At 40.4% G+C, this 18,359-nt stretch overlaps 1 protein-coding gene across 1 annotated transcript in view; it reads right to left on the bottom strand.

The window, feature by feature from the left end:
• atg7 (ATG7 autophagy related 7 homolog (S. cerevisiae)) overlaps positions 1–18,359 on the bottom strand; it is a 43,700-nt gene that overhangs the window by 19,993 nt on the left and 5,348 nt on the right. Inside the window, 7 exon segments of the mRNA XM_030777485.1 lie at positions 3,426–3,506; positions 7,606–7,681; positions 9,630–9,745; positions 10,395–10,524; positions 10,829–10,902; positions 11,833–12,027; positions 18,074–18,232. Coding sequence (XP_030633345.1) covers positions 3,426–3,506; positions 7,606–7,681; positions 9,630–9,745; positions 10,395–10,524; positions 10,829–10,902; positions 11,833–12,027; positions 18,074–18,232 — 831 coding nt within the window.

Here is an 18,359-nt window from a genome sequence, read left to right as displayed (position 1 = left end):
AGTTAAAGTATCTTATATCCACATTATATGAAATAAACTGAAACAATTTGATTATCATACAACACTACACGCCTCAACTGCTAATACCTTCAAGTAGAGCTATGAAAACCTGCCTTGGGTGTATTCAATCGATATGGCTGCTGGTTGTGTTTATTATATACAGTGTTTCATCATAGCTTAGGTGATAACCAAAGGTGAAGGAAGGGATAACGTTACACTGTCTGTTCTAACAAAAGGCACAGACGAAATGGTTCAGATCTCTGGCACCAGGTTTAGCGTAGCAGGCTCTCAGCCTGCGAGTCTGTCAGTGGCCTCTCATACCCACAGCCCTTCACTGATACACTGCTTCCTTTCAAGCCCATTCACTGCCCATCCTCTGAGCAGATAGGGTTTCACGCGCGCCCTCATGAATGCGCGCTTGTGTATGCCGAGAAAAAGTGGAGTCTGCTTTTAAGAGATCCAGACAAAGCTGAAGAGAATGGGCGCTGATGTTCCGTTTCGCCTCTTTGGTTTTCGACCGCTGTTTATCTCTTATCTTAGCCTTGGTATAGCTCTGTTACACAAAGCTATGCTGGGCTTAGGTCAATTTCATATTTGAAGTGTTTCAGAGACTGGTAAAGCCCTAATACTTCTGACAACAGAGAAACACAGTCACCTTCCTTTCCTTCACTAGGAGGCCTTGAATACAGGGCTTCGAAATAAATTCTAATAAGCAGACAGGGGAAGGAATCCACTAAAGATCCATAGAACTGAGCTGACAATTAAGACACTCTCTGTCTATATGTCAGCTTTGTTTCCAAAGGTTTACTTTAGTGTCCAGAGCCCATTTCATGTTTAAAATGGCCTGAGTGCTGACATGGATGTGTCAGATGAACAGACAGTGAATTCAGAATAGACAGCAGCGGCTCATTATCAGGCTACTTAGCAGAGTCAGTATATACAGTGAGTGGTTTGACACAAAAGGAAGGAGACACAGCCAAAGGTACTACCTCGTCTTTCTTTTTTTTTTTCCCCCAACCGACTCTTTACCTTTTTCCGAATGTTAACATACTGATTAAGACACTGTCCGTGTTGTATTTATAACGGAGCTTCAAATAAAGTAGTTCTCTCACTTAGCAACGCGGAAACAGTGGTGTGTGCAACTTTACAGGATTTCATTAAGTTTTCCAGAAGCGGATCCCTCGATTCCGCTCTTTTTGACTGATGCCGCCCATTAAACCATGGCAACAGCGTGACGCAGGGGCGGGGTGGGGGGTTGAGGACGGTGGAGGGGTCGCACATCTGTTTTACATACAGTATGCCCCTTGCAGTTAGATGTGGTCCTCCTTCAACTTCTAGCAACTTCCCTTCCATAATTGTTTGGAAAGATGAGGGAGGGTTTTTGTGTGTGTGTGTGTGTGTGTGTGTGTGTGTGTGTACACATAAAATAAAAGACTTCACAACGTTAACTTTTTCTTCTTTGAAGATTCTGTTTCTGTTAAACATTCATCCAAACTTCCATCACATAAAATAGATTGACAGCTGTTTCTGAATGTTCATATTATTACAGGTATTGAATGTTCTTTAAACAAATCTCAACAAACATAACATCTTCTGCGAGTCTAAGTTTATGCAGGCTTCTAATCTTGAAATACTTAATTTGTTAAACAAAAGTCTGTTTTAAAACACGCTCAGTACTCATCAGAGACTTTCTGGCTGCTAACTGAAGCACGTGGACTGCAGTGATTTATATAGCAGAATTGTTGTTTCAGACCGTCTTCGTTGAGGTAGGGGAAAAAAATAAAAGAGAAAGCCCCTAAATTTACAAGCCCTTGTCTGCCTACAGCTGAATTGTTTTGTTTCCATGGTATCCTGGTCACACACAGCTGACACTGAGTGCAACACTACTATTACACATTGGAGAGACAGAAGCCAGATTCAAGACTCTCGGCCAATCCAAATGCTTTCATTAATGCTATTGGCTGCGTTGGCTCCTGCACTGCAAGAGGCAAATGATTCAATCCATCATATATCGATTTGTGCCTCACTTACACAGCTCTATTTTGTAACCCAAAAGCCCAAAATGGTATCGAAATAATGACTTTTCGCAAACAGTTACATCAATATGTAGGTATAACTGAACCCAGAAACGGTTAAAAAAAACCTTGTGAATGTAGACAATGAAAACATCACTTAACTTCAGCACTCATCTACTTAAATGACTTTAATACAACTTGTGATTTAGACACTCAGATGCAAAGGATGTTGATTATTTAAGAAGTGTATTCTTTGTAGCTACTTGAAAGGTGAGGGTCAAAAAGGCACCTTAAAAGCTGGCCTAACACATGACTCACCTTTCTCCATGGCATTCGGACATGAAAGTCCAGGGTCTGAGGCATTTTATGACCTTTTTATGACTGTGAAGCAGCTCAGAAAGAGGAGATTGGGGGAAGGACAGAAAGTGGGGGAAGAGAGAGAGAGAGAGAGACAGATGTAGACTTTTCCTCCTCATCTCATTGAGCCCTGCAGCAGAGTGAAGCAGGACTAATGTAACATGACTAATGTAAATGTGAGTGCTGGTGAAACCAACCTACTAACCTACACTGAGAGAGTAGTGTGTCTATAGTGCCAGTATTCCGTGTGTATGGGGGTGGTACAAAAAAAAACAAAAAAAAAACCTACATTTGGATTAGTGCTGTATTTATACAAGAGCAAAAAAAACCTAGAGAAGTGTGATTGTTTCTGTGTGTGTGTGTGTGTGCGGGGGAGAGAAGGAGAGAGAGAGCGAGACCGCATCCACACATGTAGAAGAGATTGAGGGAGCTTTGCCCTGATTTATGGGACGTGAACCAGTCAACACCAGTGTGTCCCCGGGGAAAAAACACTTCAATTCAGGCCTAATTACTCACATACGACAGTGACATCAACAAGCAACTGGCCCCTAACTGAAACCATATGGCCCCTCTAACTCAGATGTATAATTTAACCTGCAATTCCCCTTCTATTTAGATGGTGCAGTTGTGACTCTCAGACATCCGAAATATTCCCAGGCAAAATGTCAACAGTGTCTAACAGAGTGAATGAGGGAGAGCACATTTCTGTTGAGTGTATGATTGGAATTACACATGAACCGCTGCCATACTATTCAAAGGCAGACATTTCTGATTATGCACCAGTAGTCTGTTAATCCTTTTTCATCTAAAGGTTTATCCACTCAAATCGTTTATCTCTGTTTAACATCACAAAGTCTCGGTTCAGCTGAAACGGTTGTGCTTTAGCAAAAACATACCTGAATACACTTTTGGGATGAAAAACCTTGTAGTTGGAATACAGTGCGGTGTAGTAACTTTCAATGCTGGTCATTTTTTAGTTCCATGACTAACGTGGGTTATAAAAAGATATAAGAGTCTACAAAGCCAAGCGTTTACAGTTAGGGTAGAACTTACTATTGGTGAGCAGGCAGTGCATTTGTCGAATGCCAGACTTGCTGGAAGAACATTGTCAAATCTTGACAGGAATCCTCGGATCTGTAAAGTTAAACAGAGCCATTAATTTCAGGTCTTCCCAGTGGGAAATATAACCTCAACTGTAATATTTTTTTTTGACCACAGTGCCACCTGGAGGACGAAGGCTGTCAGCGTTCTTCCTTGAGCTTGAAATCTTCCATCCAGCAAAACTTTACACTATCACTGTTAAACACATTTTTAATCTGAACATTACAATTCTGATTGAATACAGCTATGTAAATAAAAAGGCAACGTGTAGCTCAATAAACAGATCGAAAACAACAACCACAACGGCAAGAACAAAGAAAAAAGCCAGAGAAGGTATAAGCCACCACAGCTTAGACTGGCTCTCCTATAGAAACACAGAGCAGGCCATAAAAGAAAGTAACACACACAGGCTCTGTAGATTTCTCATCACACCGGTCATAAAGTCATGGCAGCGCGCTTTCCTATGACGCAAATACGGCAGGCAAAATTACAAAGAGCGTTGCCTTCAATTACACCGTTGTACTGTGGTCTCCCTGGTGGCTGTCACTCCGTAAAACTCCGAGAAGGCTCTGCCTTGTTCTTCGGTACTTACTGTTGGTGGTTCAACTTAATTGAAAAGCAAATGAAAGACAGGCCCCAGCAGGGAGATAAGGGAGAGAGTGGAGAAAAAAAAATACCTGCAGTAAGACTGAGAGGAATTAAGTGGCTGTTGATGCGTTACACATCATCAGAGGAGCTACGAGAATAAAATATAGTTTAGGCAAAAATTCCTGTTACAGAGGAGATAAAAGTAAATAAGTAAATAAATATATAAAATGCTGTTGATGGTCTGCTGAAAAACATGATTTTATTTCCCCTGTCAACAGAACAAGCATATACTCCAGTGCTTCGATCATTCATGTTAATAACTGCGTGTTCCACTAGCCAAAACATCCAAAAGATCAAAATCGAGAGGAAAGCATTCACAATATCACAAAAGTTTTGCAACATGAATACTCCAACATGACACAAAACAAGAAATGAACATATTAAAACTGTTTTCATGCTATAAAACACATCTTGGATTATTTTGGTGAATCATACATACATACACACACACACACACACATATACATACATACACAATATATATATGTGTGTGTGTGTGTGTGTGTGTGTGTGTGTCTGTGTGTGTGTGTGTGTGTGTGTGTGTATACATACACATACATATACATACACACTATTTTTCTTTTTCAGAAAATAACCACTGCATTCCTCATTATTACATGATGTGCATTGGTACAAATTTAAACTGCTTAACATTTTATGAGTGTGTCTCAGAAGCGATCCTGTGGGATTTCCATTATGTGTTCATTAGATTAGGGAGCTCAACTTGACCACTAAGTGCATTCCAGCTTCAGTGAATAACACAGCAGCAAAGGATGACGTTGCTCTGAAGAAACCGGGCCTCACTGCTTTCATCTGCCGTCATTTTTCATTTGTCATTTGCACAGTCATTGTTCGATTTACCTTCTAATTATTCTGAAATTTCTCTTTTCTGAAGATAGATGTGTGCCCCAGTAATGCGTATCACTCTGTGAAAAGTGTCCTACAGCTTCTCTGCTTGGTCTCTCGAGGAAAACTGTGTCATTGTGTTCAAATTAAGCGAAAAGGTCACTTCAGACGGACTGTCAAAGTGGGGAAACTGCAGTCGTGGATCCGAGCCATTTTCCTACACACGCTGCTGAGTCATAAAGCTGTTCAGTGGCAACCTAAAGACAACAGGGGGCAGTGTGGATTTGCGACTGAGATGAGGCCCCACCCTTACGGACTCATAAGACAAGCAGAAGGATGTGCAGACCCTGACATCCATTCTCAGATAGTGTACCATCCTGTCAACACAAATCTGCTGTGACGCTAATACTGCGCGATGCGACTCCGAGCAGCAGAACACGATAATCTGGTGTGGGGGGGGGGGGGGAATATGCAAAGTTAAAGAATATAAAGATGGCGTTATGCCTCCCATCCCCTTCCGCTAATAGCTCACGTGGCTTTCGTGCACAGGGCACAGCCCCTGCTCACGCAATTTTCCAATTAATCGGGTTATGCGCGAAGGCTCACGTTTTGCAGTTAGAGGTCGTCTTGGGCAGATGACATTATTTGTAAGCCGGGGAGTAGTGCCGCTGGTAATGCTGTATAGTTAATAACCCAGATCGGTACAGTTTGATATCCCCGTGCTCGTCATTAACCCCCCGCGCTGTGCCGAGCCTTAGCTAAGTAGTTTGCTGTGCTGGGACTCCGTAGGAAAGACGTCCTGGAGCGTGATTTTCTACATTCACTTGACAGTCAGAGATGTGGGAAAGCATATACTAGTGCGTTGTGATGCTTCAGTAAAAATGTGTGCAACTCTATCTGATTCACATACGGGGTATAAAAACGTTAGGTGATGAGACCAAGAATAACATTCTGGTAGCAATGCTTATGTTACAGATATTTCTCAACTAAAGATAATACTCCAAGGAAAATCTGAGAGATTAACACAAATACCAGCATCATGAAGTGGCTGGTTACAAAAAAAATAACTGAAAAGATGAACTCCCATCAATTCTATAGCTGAGACTATTTTTTTCCTCCTACATGTGAGTAACAGTGTGTTCAGTGTGATGATAGAAAATGGGTCAAAGTGATTTGGGTATAAAAATGAGTACTCAGAATGTACAGAAGTACAGAAACCAGAATGATCCATTTCATTGCCAACGGCCCTTTAAATAACAAACTCAAGATTCTGTCGCACCCTACGGCAGTTGCCACGGCACCACGGTTAAGCATCACCTCTTCATAAGTGCACATCTGTGCAAGTCCTTGAGTCACTAATGGCCTGTGAGCATGCCCATCACTGCCAAAGAACAAGCATAATGTTCAGAAACAGAGCAAAAAACAGTTTACTCCAGCAGATAAAAAGTATTATGTTAAAATACAAATCTGCCTCTATCAGATTCGGTCTAGGCAGACAGCAGAAGAGTAAGCAGGCTGTTCTGCGTCTTGGAGGGCGGAAACATCCCTTAGTGGGTCTGGAAAACTCCATCTGTCTTACTCTCTCACCCAGTGGAGCTAAGAACTAGTTAAGTATCCCCTCGTATCCTGCCAATGACGCCAAAACAAACAAAACTAGGACAACAGCCCTCAGCGAGACGAGAGTTTCAGGGAACGCTATTCACTGCAGATTAGCACGCCGATTCACCCCCTTTCCCTGCTTTATTTGTAAGGCAAAAGCTAGCCGTCTCTCCAGACACTCATTCAGAAAACACAGCAGAGTACATCTGTAGAGAGCTATTCAAGGTCACCTTTGACTCATGCGTGACCACTGTGTGTATATTTTCATGTGTGTTTTATGACACTTGTGGACATAAAGGCCAGGATTCTGTTATGCAACTGCTTATTTTAATGGTTGTGAGAGAACACAACAGCATCTTTTCTAGGTTACATACAACGTTACCAAGGAGCATCTCTAAAAATCTTTTTTTTTTTTTTTAATGCTGTTTTTTCCTAACGCATCCACATCATGGCGCTCAAGCACTCAGTGCCTGACGCATGATTCAGCGTCACGTGCCTGCTCCTCCCCAGTGTGTGTGCACGGTTATTAAGCCAAATAAAAAGCTTTTCCTAAGAGCCTCCACTCATAGCCATCTTCATCCTATCCCAATACACAGGCACTTCCAGCTACAATCGCCATGATTGCTGCTTCCGCAGCTAATTGGCCCAAATTGATGTGAGGCATAGAAATGAGTTGTTCCACACGTATAGAAAAAAAAAAAAAATCATTCTCCCTCCTTCTCTCAAGCTGTTCTAATGACACGGCCGCCATGTTCCGCACAACCAATAGAGGAAATTTTGAACTGATTATGTAAGCTGGCTGCTGAAGTGGATGAACAACACAGGAAGTGTCCTAAGGGCAAGTCTTGAGTCAGGCTAGCAATGGTTGACATGCAGGACAGACAGCTGGACTTGGTCCCTTTGGGAATGCGGTGCATTTTTCTATGAAAACCACACTCACAACAAAGGGGGAAATCAAGGGAAAGGTAAGGTTCTAATCAGTCATGGCTTTGAATAAGTACCAGGAGGTGGAGTTTGGGGAAGGCTCCGAAAAACTGACCTGATGAGGTACGAGGCCAAGTGAGGTTGGAGGCTCATTCATCCTATCATCACTGCTGCTGGCCACCGCGTAACCCCTGATAGAGAAAAAGACAGAGGGAGAGAGGTACATACAGAAAGACAAATAGAGGGAGAGAGATGAAGAGAGAAGTTCAGAAATTATCAGTGTTTAGGAGTACTACAAATAATTACAGAGACTGTCTCTTACAGTCTCTACCATCCACAAAATGTAGGCAGATGATGATTTAATAAGGCCAAAGGGCTCAGATCAAAAGCTTTGCAAAAAAATAACATTTCCCAAACAAATGATAACTACGTCGAACTTTTATAGCAGTTGGATTCAGGCCCAACATCTGTTCTACAATCTTTTGCCTTAAAAATGAGCCAAAAAGGCAAAAATCCTCAAATAAGATACCTGGAAAATGTACCAAAAATTCTTTTTTAGCCTTCTGTCACCCAAGTCTTTGAGTAAATTCAGCTATGTGCCCAAGAAAGCACCATTTCTCTTCACTTTTAGTCTGAGAGAGTGAGAGGCACAATTCCAGGGTGCCATGACATATAACAATTTACTTCAAAATTACATGGCTGAATCATCAGAGCGCTGATACACCAGTCTATACCTGGAAATCCAAGAGATCCAAAAGGTAAAACTTTTCTGGCAGTATGAAATTTCCTGCAATTGTGCATTACTGTTCATCCGATGTTTCTTGTTGTTCTCTTTCCTAAGCTTTTTATCCAGGTCTTGCAGAGGTTTCCTTCATAACAGCTTAATGCATCTCAAGAGCCTCATAGTAGGACACCAGAGCTATGTAGGGCAGTGGAAGGCCATTTAGTTTAAACCTTTTCAACTTTCAATGGCAGTAAACACAAGGAAGAATCCCGTATTCTCTTATTTACAGTGGGAATTATTAAAGAAGAGGCATAAACACTGGCTTTCTTCTAATTGGTCTTTTGTTTTTCTGTGTTTGGAAATATTATCAAGATTTTTAAACTGTATTTTTTTTTTTTTTTTGACACTCAAAACACTCTTCCATATACAGAAGGGTTTTGTTATTTTGGGGTAGACTGCTTCTATTTTCTATTGTTTTTCTGTTTTAAATGGAAAGCTAATTCTGAGATTTTCGATTCCCAGTGTGCTTACTTTTCAGCTGGGCCTGGTGCTAAATTCTGAAATTCAACATGTGAAATATATAGTAACCGCTAACCAATTTCAGAACTAATCCACACAGTGTGCAGACTATTTAAAGTGCCAACCGTGATGGTTTGAAAAAGAACACCTGCCTTACAAACAGAAAAGAACAAAATGACTCTCTCAGTACGTCCAGTGCTAAAAATTAGTTGAAAAAAAAAAAACTGCACTTGAGATCAATCTGTCAGGCTGCTCATGTAGCATGTGGGCAGAAAGTGAATTTGACTTGTGTTTTGATTTTTTTTTTTTTTTTTTTACTGCCAGCTCCAAGTATTAATAAGAACAAACTTTGAAAACTGTTTGAACTCCGTGTGGGGTAATATGTAAATTAAAGAGTTGGCTTGAGATAGGGAAAGTTGTTTCCTTGAAATACACTATCACAGATCTGATATACCTATTGTAGGAACACAGGTAACTGTAAAATGGAAGACCACTTGAGTGAGCAGCGGACAGATGCCATGGGGTCATCCTTCCATCCTACAACCTGTTCCCCACAAGCCTGATGAGAGTATGTGTGGCGCATGCTAAAGGAAAGCTCCGAGTGTGCGTGCCTCTTTCCCCACAGTGAAACGTCTTGATGGCTCTGTTACAGTACAGAGTACATTCTCCTAGTTAAAGTCCACTCAAATCCCTTAGTCTCCAGTAAATTCACAGCCATTTTCTATTACACCTCTGGTATCTACGCTGAGGTGCAACCGAAACTGTTCTGAGCGGCAGTGGTGGTTTGACACCCTTTTAAAACACTGTATCTCGGTGCCTCTCTTATTGTGGCGGTTACCTGTATTTTGAATTACACCCGAGAATAAAAATGTGAAAAAGGAGACAGCAGGATTTACCCCTCTGGGTGCTGCAGTATGGACACCATCAGCTCCACTGCCAATGCTCCAGCTATCATGGCAAGACCAGGACGGCTGACAGTGCACTGCTGGTCTAATGTCCTGTCCCTTGTAGACTAGGAAGGGGATGACAAAAAGGGTGAGTGCCAGTCAAACAGCTAACAGGTAACGGCTAACTTTCACTTGATATATTTATACTGTTGAATAAAACAAGAAAAGAAACAGCAGTATTGCAGAATGTGGAGAGCCAAAATGAAACATAACAGCATATTTCAGCATATTTCCACAGTGGTTTACACAGTCTGAATCTCTTATCACTTTCATTTCAGTGTAGTATTATGAAATAAAACTGAGACTGAGCTTTGCAATGACATTTGAGAAGTGAACTAGTACTGAATCTCCTTACAGGAGTAAAAGGTCATATGAGAACTGGAAACACATTAAAAATCAATGAGGTCTTTTGAGAGACACTCTAATCACAAGAGCCCGACATACTTGAGATCTCGTGTGAAATGGCAATGAAAGGTTTACACAAACACACACACACACACACACACACACACACACACACACACTCACACACCAGACACTGATACTGTATTTCACATTTTGGAACACATTCAATTTCTAATTGTTCATATTTAGATTTCAGTCTTTTCTTTAAATTGTATATCTTTTTGTGTTTCATTTTATTTGCATAAAAACAACATACAAAATATAAATACAAAAACAAAACATAATTGTGTGTACAGATGAGAAACTCACGTCTCCCGGTGCAACCACATCATTGCAGAAGTAGCAGCCCAGACGGTGTCCGGGTATGTTGGAAAACAGAGAGGCCCCTGTAAATGGATTTCAATGGATTGCACAGAAATAACACAATGGCTGTTATTATCTCTGAAATCAAAGTGAAGTAGTGCAAGCAGTCATTGTGTAAATCCTTTTCTCTTTGACAGATTGCCAGATAACATTCAGTGTGACCTTGGTGTTTTGACACAATCTGTAAAATGACAAGTGCTTCTTAAAAGGAGTTTTTTTTTTTGAAGACCTTGGGCAAACAGAAAACACATCAAAGTGAACCACCTGTACACACTGTCAAGTTGTGCATACCGGGAACTGTAGTGACTCCTGGTGTGGAGGAAGAGGAGGAATCGGATGTGGAGGGAGCTGATGAAGGGCTGGAGTCTTCAGATTCGGACGTTGTTTTGGGTTTCTTCAGGCCATGCCTCATCACAACAAATGTGTCAAAACCCAGGGCGGCGTTGACTATGAGCTGAAGATGGAGAAATGCAGGACAGAATGCTTTTTACTAGCAGCATAAAATGGTAAACAAAATACAACTCAAAATTTGAATCAAACTGCATGATGAAAATCACAGATAAACTGAACAACAAAAGTGGTCTTTTTCCGCTTTGGACATCTTGTGTGGATAATTTACAACTAAAAAGAGCTCAGAAACATTAAGTCACAAATACAAATTGCAGGTTGGTAAAGCAGTCTGTTACGCAAACCAGATCCTAATTTAAAAAAGATTTATTTTCAAACAGTAAGCCATTAACTTCTTTTTAAATAAGCTAATAACCAAACATGTGCAGTATTTTCAGAAGATTCTATGACAGCTATTTTTTTTTCCCCCCACAGCTGACCTCATGCTGTGTGCTGTCATATTCTTATGCTCTAACAGTAAAGGCTCATTATAGCCAACATCATATGACAATTCCTCACTGACCTTTCACAGAGTTTTCACATATCCATATTTCATCTGTTCTACCTATTTCATTATATTATTATTATCCGTCAACATTCGACAATCCTTACCTTAATTTTTTAAGTTCTACACACACACACACACACACACACACACACACACACACACACACACAAAAGATTCTAAGATGCACAGTAAAACTCTGAGGTGTACACCGTGTCTGACATTTCAAATCTGAGCAAATTAGTAAAAGGGAAACTCAAAAATTACCCAATGGTAGCAATTTCAACTTGCTATCAAATTGCGTAAGCTAGCAATTTCACAAGTACTGCATTTAGGACACATGCTCTACAGAAGGGACCAACACACATAACTGTCTGTCACAGAAAACTGAACTATTCTGGTGTCGCTGTTGCATCTGCATTGCTAAACTGGTTCTCAGTGAAGGTAGACAATAAAGGAAACAGATAAATTGCACAGAATCGAGTGCAGTACTTTTCTTTGGCTGGCAGCAATGACAGTGGGTAGCCAGCGGCTCTCACGAGTGTCCATCAGTAGGAAGACGACATCGTGGGCAGAGATGAGCTGTTCTAGCTGCTCCACGTCTCGTCGCGCCTGCTCCATCGTCACCTCAGAGAAGTTGACAGGGTGACCCGGCATTGGAATACTCATATTGTAGCCCTCTGCATTCTGTTGGAAGGCAAAACATTCAAAAGAATAACTGAACAAAGTGTGTCCTGCCCTAAACACATACTCTGAATGTGTTTCTCTACAGTTTTCTAGGAAAATTTCAATGGTTGTGCTCTGTAGGTTCCTCAGATTGGCCCACTTTCAAATGTCATTGTGCTAAAAATACAACACATTATTTCACATTGACTTTTCCACATTGTAAGCCTGCTTACAAGTTTTCTAGAGTTATCTAAGGGAATTGGCTGGTAGTCAAAAAAATCCTATCCACAGGAAATAAGGTTGAAAGATTAAGTCCGACGGTCATTAAGAATCGCAATTCTGATGAACTAACTAACTGGTCTGCAATAGCAAACTAGTAAATGAAACTGACCAAAAAAAGACAGGGCTCAGTTCAAACTCAGGGAACACCAATAACATTTCAAAGACTAAAGGTAGCTAAGGAAGCTGTGGTGGCCGTGTTTCACTCATGAGCTAATGAAAGAACATTTTCATATTCGTATCTTCACTTTCTTGCAATTCCTTTTTGTTTGTTTGTTGAGGTGACCTTGCATGAGCTTGAAATGTCAAATTAAGAAAATGCTCACATCATAATAAAACTGTTATAAATGACCCACGTGAACAAGATGAATGCCACCTTTTTGTAAATGAGCGTGCGTTAATGAGAAGCATAATGAGAGCACAATTTATTCCCCAAAAATCCTATATAATGCTAAGCATCCAACCCCATCTTTCTGGAAGTATCATTCATAAAATGGCACCCCAGAGCAAAAAGAGGAACTTTTTATGAGTTCAGAGACTGAAGTCCTGCCTTCCGTATTGTACAGTAAAGGAATTTTTTTTTACATTTTTTAAAAGCATCAGCAGTGGAATTAAGGGACAAGTTAAAGCAGAGGAATGGGGGGAAAATGACTAGTATTGTTGACGTAGTGTCACCGAATTAAAGAAGAAATGAACTGATATGAGATGAGAGACTGAATTAAAAAAAAAAAAAAAAAAAAGAAAGACAGAAAAAAGAAAGGAATGGGAAAAAAATGCTCAACATAGCAAGGTGATTCCTGACTGGAACGGGAGGGAGACTAGTGAGGGAGACTAGCGAGGGCATGAGCAGGAAAATACATGTCATGATAGACGATGTTGAACGGTCACCGTGGGAAGCTAGTGTTGTAGGATTGGATGACAGCCTTAACAGCCAATTTAAGGTTAATGGTATTGATATGTTAAAGAAAATTTTGAAATATCTTACAATTCGAATAGCAGACTGACCTCTGACAACAGTCAAGGTGGCAGACAAATTTACATTGACTTGCTAGACCAAAAATGAGTACTATTCTATTCTCTTTAGTCCCTTTCCTGAGGTCCACTGACTGGGAAAAGGGACTGTGAAAGTCTTTTTCTCTGTGTGAGTTAGGAAACCAGTGACTAGAGTAATAAGTACTCAGGGTGGCTTGGGCATTAGGGCTGCTTAATTGGTTCCTCATACTGGGCTCTACAAAGGTGGAGTGTCTAGAACTCATTAACTCAACAGGAGGTGAGGATCGATGGAGAACGAAGAAATGAATTAATAATGACCGCCAGAATACCAGGAAGTTGATTTCATCGCCTCGGCCAGGCAACCAGCTGTCCGTCAAGATGCGGCGGAGAGTTTAGATAGGTGACAGTCTGGAGTCTGGAGCTGCCTCCCTTGTGCGAACCCTTGCATACACCCACATAACCACACGTGTGCGTCAAGAACAAACACATACACCACAAACACACACACATAAAATTGAGGGCAGCTTGCCCATCAGATGGCATGGTTTGAATGCAACCTGGACTAAGCATGGCTGTACTCATTGACTTGTCACTGAGGGAGAGGCCTGGATTTCCATTAGCACTCTGCATGCCTTTATTTTCTCCTCAGGGACAATTCTATTGCTTTAGTGAACTGTACGCTTTTTTTTTAAGTCCTACATGAATGGAAAGTAGACCCTGATGATAAATTATATCTATTAAGTCATACCATTTATTATTGTATATATTAAAGCACTGACTATTTTTTGATGTTCTAAAAGTCTTGTCGGGGGGACAAAAATGATGGTATTCATTCAAATTACAAATCAGCTGAATTAGGGAAAGGGCTCATATATTTTTGCTCTGAAATTTCTTCGGCTCATTTTTGAAGTATGAAAATTGCACTTGGACGAGAAGATAATTTTGTAATTTATCTTGTCTATGTGATTTTAAGACATATTAAAATTGAGTTATATGATCAAATAATTAATGCAGAAATACCGAGAAAACAAAATCACGCTGATTAAAAATCCCATCCTTAAAAACAGATCAACAAAGACCAGGCAAAATCACAGCTGGTGTTTCATTTAGTGTGGAGTACAGGTAGGCTATTTTTTTTTACTAATCTTTGTCCAAACTCATATTTTTTTTTAGAAGTCCTGAACTGCAAAGCAAAGCCTTGTATGGCCACACTTTACCAGGTCTTTGGAGTGATGAATCTTATGAGGGAAAGAGGCGGCTGGAGAGGAATAATGACAGAATGGATCCACAGATGGAAAATAAAAAACAGAGAGAAAAGAGCAAGGACTGACATTTTGAAGGAGGTCTAACACACAAACAACTGCACAACACGCTCCTACACAAACACCTGTGTGCTCAGTGGTGTTAAGACACTGAGTCACACACACACACACACACACACACACACACAGGTCAGAACTGCTGCTTCTGCTCTTGTAGCTTTGACGTACCACGAGTACACTGGTATCAACTATACACAGTGTTAGCATTCATTGAAATCTTATTCCTTAGCAACATATCATAGCTGTGGAAATTGTCCAAAATAAATAAAAAAAAAAAACTTTAATACCTCTAAGATCTTTCAGAAGGAAAGACGGGAGGAAAAAATTGTTGGCTGATCTCACAAAATAAAGAGGCATTCTGACTGACCTTTTTATAGTTTTAAAAATAATATTTCCATTGAAAACAAAAAGCTTCATTTGAATTTTAAGAAAAGATCTACTCCGATTTCAACATTTTACATCTATTTTAACTCACTGATACCAATATACTGTGGATACCACAAAAGGCAGACAGAAGGTGTACTCAACCCATATACAGTGAAGCTACTCCGATTTAAAAATTCAGTTTCATCAGCTCCACCGTGGTACACACGGCTACAGCACATGCCTTGTGGGATTTGCTGGTTGAAACCCAGCTGTGTTGCCACGTGCCACATACTCTTGGGCATTGGTATCGACCGGATCTCTTTTCCATTCAGCCATTGTCCCTGACAGTTTGGCACCTACGCGGTCCTACACAATTGTATATGACAATATTAAACTACTCATAGTGTTGAAAAATTCAGAGATTACCTTCACGTGTGTCAGAGGAAGCATGTGCTAGCTTCACACACCTCAGCTGAGGCAACAGCTGTGTGACTGTGTGAGCTATATGGTTACAGGTAACTGAACACTCCAGACTGGGAATTCAAAGGAGGGGGGGGGGGGGATTTGATTTAACCCATTCTGTATCTTTGGATACAGTCCTGTGTCATACAAAAAGAAAACATGACAGAAACTGGCATGTAACAATTCAGAAAAAAACTACTCCTGCACAAACCAATAAGGGCATGTCAAGTTAGAATGCAATAATGCACTGCAGCATAAAGGCAAAGTGTGTTCTCAGAGAAGGTCTTTTTCAAATTCTCTACACTGCAATGACATAGCAGTCCATGCCACTGTGAAACTCATTGACAGATGCATGAGTAACTTGGTTCCACAAAATGGAGATCCCTGAGTGAAACTTAGACCAAACAAGCCATATTTATTTGACATAATGCACATTGGTCATGAGGGAAGTGAGGAGTGGCAGGTGGCTTTACAAAGCTGATAGGAATATAATGCTATGATTATCACTGACAGTAATGACATGTCTGATGGATATTACAGAGAATATGAACAAATCATAGCCAAGTTATTTTGTGCTGAAGACACTATACACAAGGCCAGCTCTTAAAAAACTCCATATTTCACCACGTGTGACACACACAGTTTCCAAGGGAAATATTCTAAAAATTTTACAAGCCGACTATCAGTCTTCAGCTTGTGTAAACAAGCCCTTAAGAGGTTTCCACCTGTGTTAAAACTATAATGATCAGAGAATATAAAATGGCAGTTTCAGTAAGTTCACTGGGAGTGTATTTCAAAGCAAAGAGTAAAAATGAGGGACACGTCCCTTTAAAGAGAACTTTGGAGAAAATGTTAGGGGGCAGATCAATGAAGAAGAGTGTGCTGGAAGCAGACTGGTCAGAAAAGCCACAAAGAAATCAATGGAAACGTTAAAAAAGCAACAAGCTTTTACGACCAGGATCAAAGTGTAAATAACATTTCAAGCACCCCATCACTCTGTCTAGTAGGGCAAGGCAACACAAAAGAATACATTGATGTTTCAGAAAACAGGAACACTTTTGATATTCTCTAACCATTTAGTGGTGTGATCTTCCAAGGCTGAACTGAATAATATTTTCAGTGTTGCATTTGATATTATCCTTAAAACCTACAGACAGATTGTGGCATGAGGTTAGGTTAGGTTAGGTTAGGAGAATCTTCCTGGCGGCAGAGACAGTGTTCTTCACAGGGCAGAAGGTAAGGTAACTGCTGGCCACCACTGACTGAAACTGGGGCACAAGTTCGTCACTCAGTCAGACATGCCCTGGAGTGGGGGAAGGATGAGGAGGCAGTATATGCCTTTGAGTGACCGAGAGAGTTCTGCCCAAAAAAACTCTGACATGAAAAACATGCCATGCCCCAGAGATTGCTTTCCATCAGCGCTCCCAAAGGAATCAGACAGCGCTGACATGTTTTGTTTTGTTTTTAAAAGGAGAATGGTCCAATACTGACAAGCATGTACAGCCATTAACTCAACTTGACATTTAAACTGAAATGTAGCATTCCTCCACAAAACAATTTAAGCTGCAAATCGTGGAGAAACACTACAAAAAAAACCCCATACACTGCTTCATAATAACACTCTTCAAAAATATTAAGAAATGTGCTGTCAGTTATATGCTGTATTACGAATCATTATAATTAAAATGCATTTAAATAAAGCTTTAATGATGTTCCCAGTCTTCTAATGACGGCATTCTGTGTCCAAAATTAAATTATGAGATTATGTTCCTGTGCTCCATGTTCCACAAACCGTACAGCCAACAGAGAGAACAGAAACAGCCAAGTCCCCTTTTCTGTGCCCAGCTCAGACAAGCTGTTTATACAATCAGGCCTTGCTTCAAACAACACTGAGTATACCAGCATTTTTTAGCCAACCCTCAAGACCTACAACACTCTGACATGTTTTTGAGGACATACACTGATCTGTTTGAAAAATAACAAACAATAAATCAACTCCTCCTTTCTATTTTTTTTTCTGATCCATCATATTTTCACATGAAAATGTGTTTTACAATAACTCTGTGAATTGATTTCTTGGATGCAGATGAAGCATAACTCTCCAACTAATAAATTTTATGTTGTCGAAACCTTTCATATTAAAATGTTGATAGAGGACGAGTTATGGCTTGTAATTGCTCTAAGCAAAATACTAATGTATTCCTGTTCACAGGACACCTGTATCTAAAATGAAAGTGAGCGACAGGCAGAGAATTTTTTTCTGCCAGCAATTACTGATTGCATTGATAATTGGATGTGAAGATGATTAAATCTGCAGTCTGCTTCCAATACCTGGCAGGACCCAAACTGAGGGGAAAATGGCTCTATTTATGAAACCGGTCAATTAAGGAACTTGGGCAAACACACAAGATCATTTTAATGATGCTACAAAATGTGTCGAATTAAAATATGAAAAAGAGAGAGATAGAGAGAGAGACAGTGCACGGATCATTGATTATCCATACATTGCACTACCCTGGTAATAAATTTTAGACTCAGGGTATTCAGTTATGCCAACTGCACTTAGGTATAATAATCAATCCACATCCAGAGTGGAAGCTTAAAAATAAGACTGTGTTAATCAGAGTATCCAAAAAGGGCCTCACCACACCAGGGAAGATTTTCCTCAGTCTGTCCACTGCAGCTATGGCCTTGGATTTCCCCCCACTGAGACAGTCCTCAAACTCATACAGAGGTTGTCGCACAGGGTTGGAGTAGGAGATCTTTGCATTGTCCACAAAGGTGATGTGTCTAACTCCCCAGCCCTTAAAACAGGTTTAAAAGAATGCTTACCAGATCTAAGCACAAGTGGAAATAACAGGCTATTACATTTTCATTACATGACTGAATATTTGCATTCCATCCATCCATCCATCCATCCAGAAGATCTCT

The sequence above is a fragment of the Chanos chanos genome, chromosome 6 (genome assembly GCF_902362185.1).
Source record: "Chanos chanos chromosome 6, fChaCha1.1, whole genome shotgun sequence".
Taxonomy (NCBI): Eukaryota; Metazoa; Chordata; class Actinopteri; order Gonorynchiformes; family Chanidae; genus Chanos; species Chanos chanos.
Note: the sequence above shows the minus strand (reverse complement) of the source record. Positions and strands in the feature narration are given on the sequence as shown.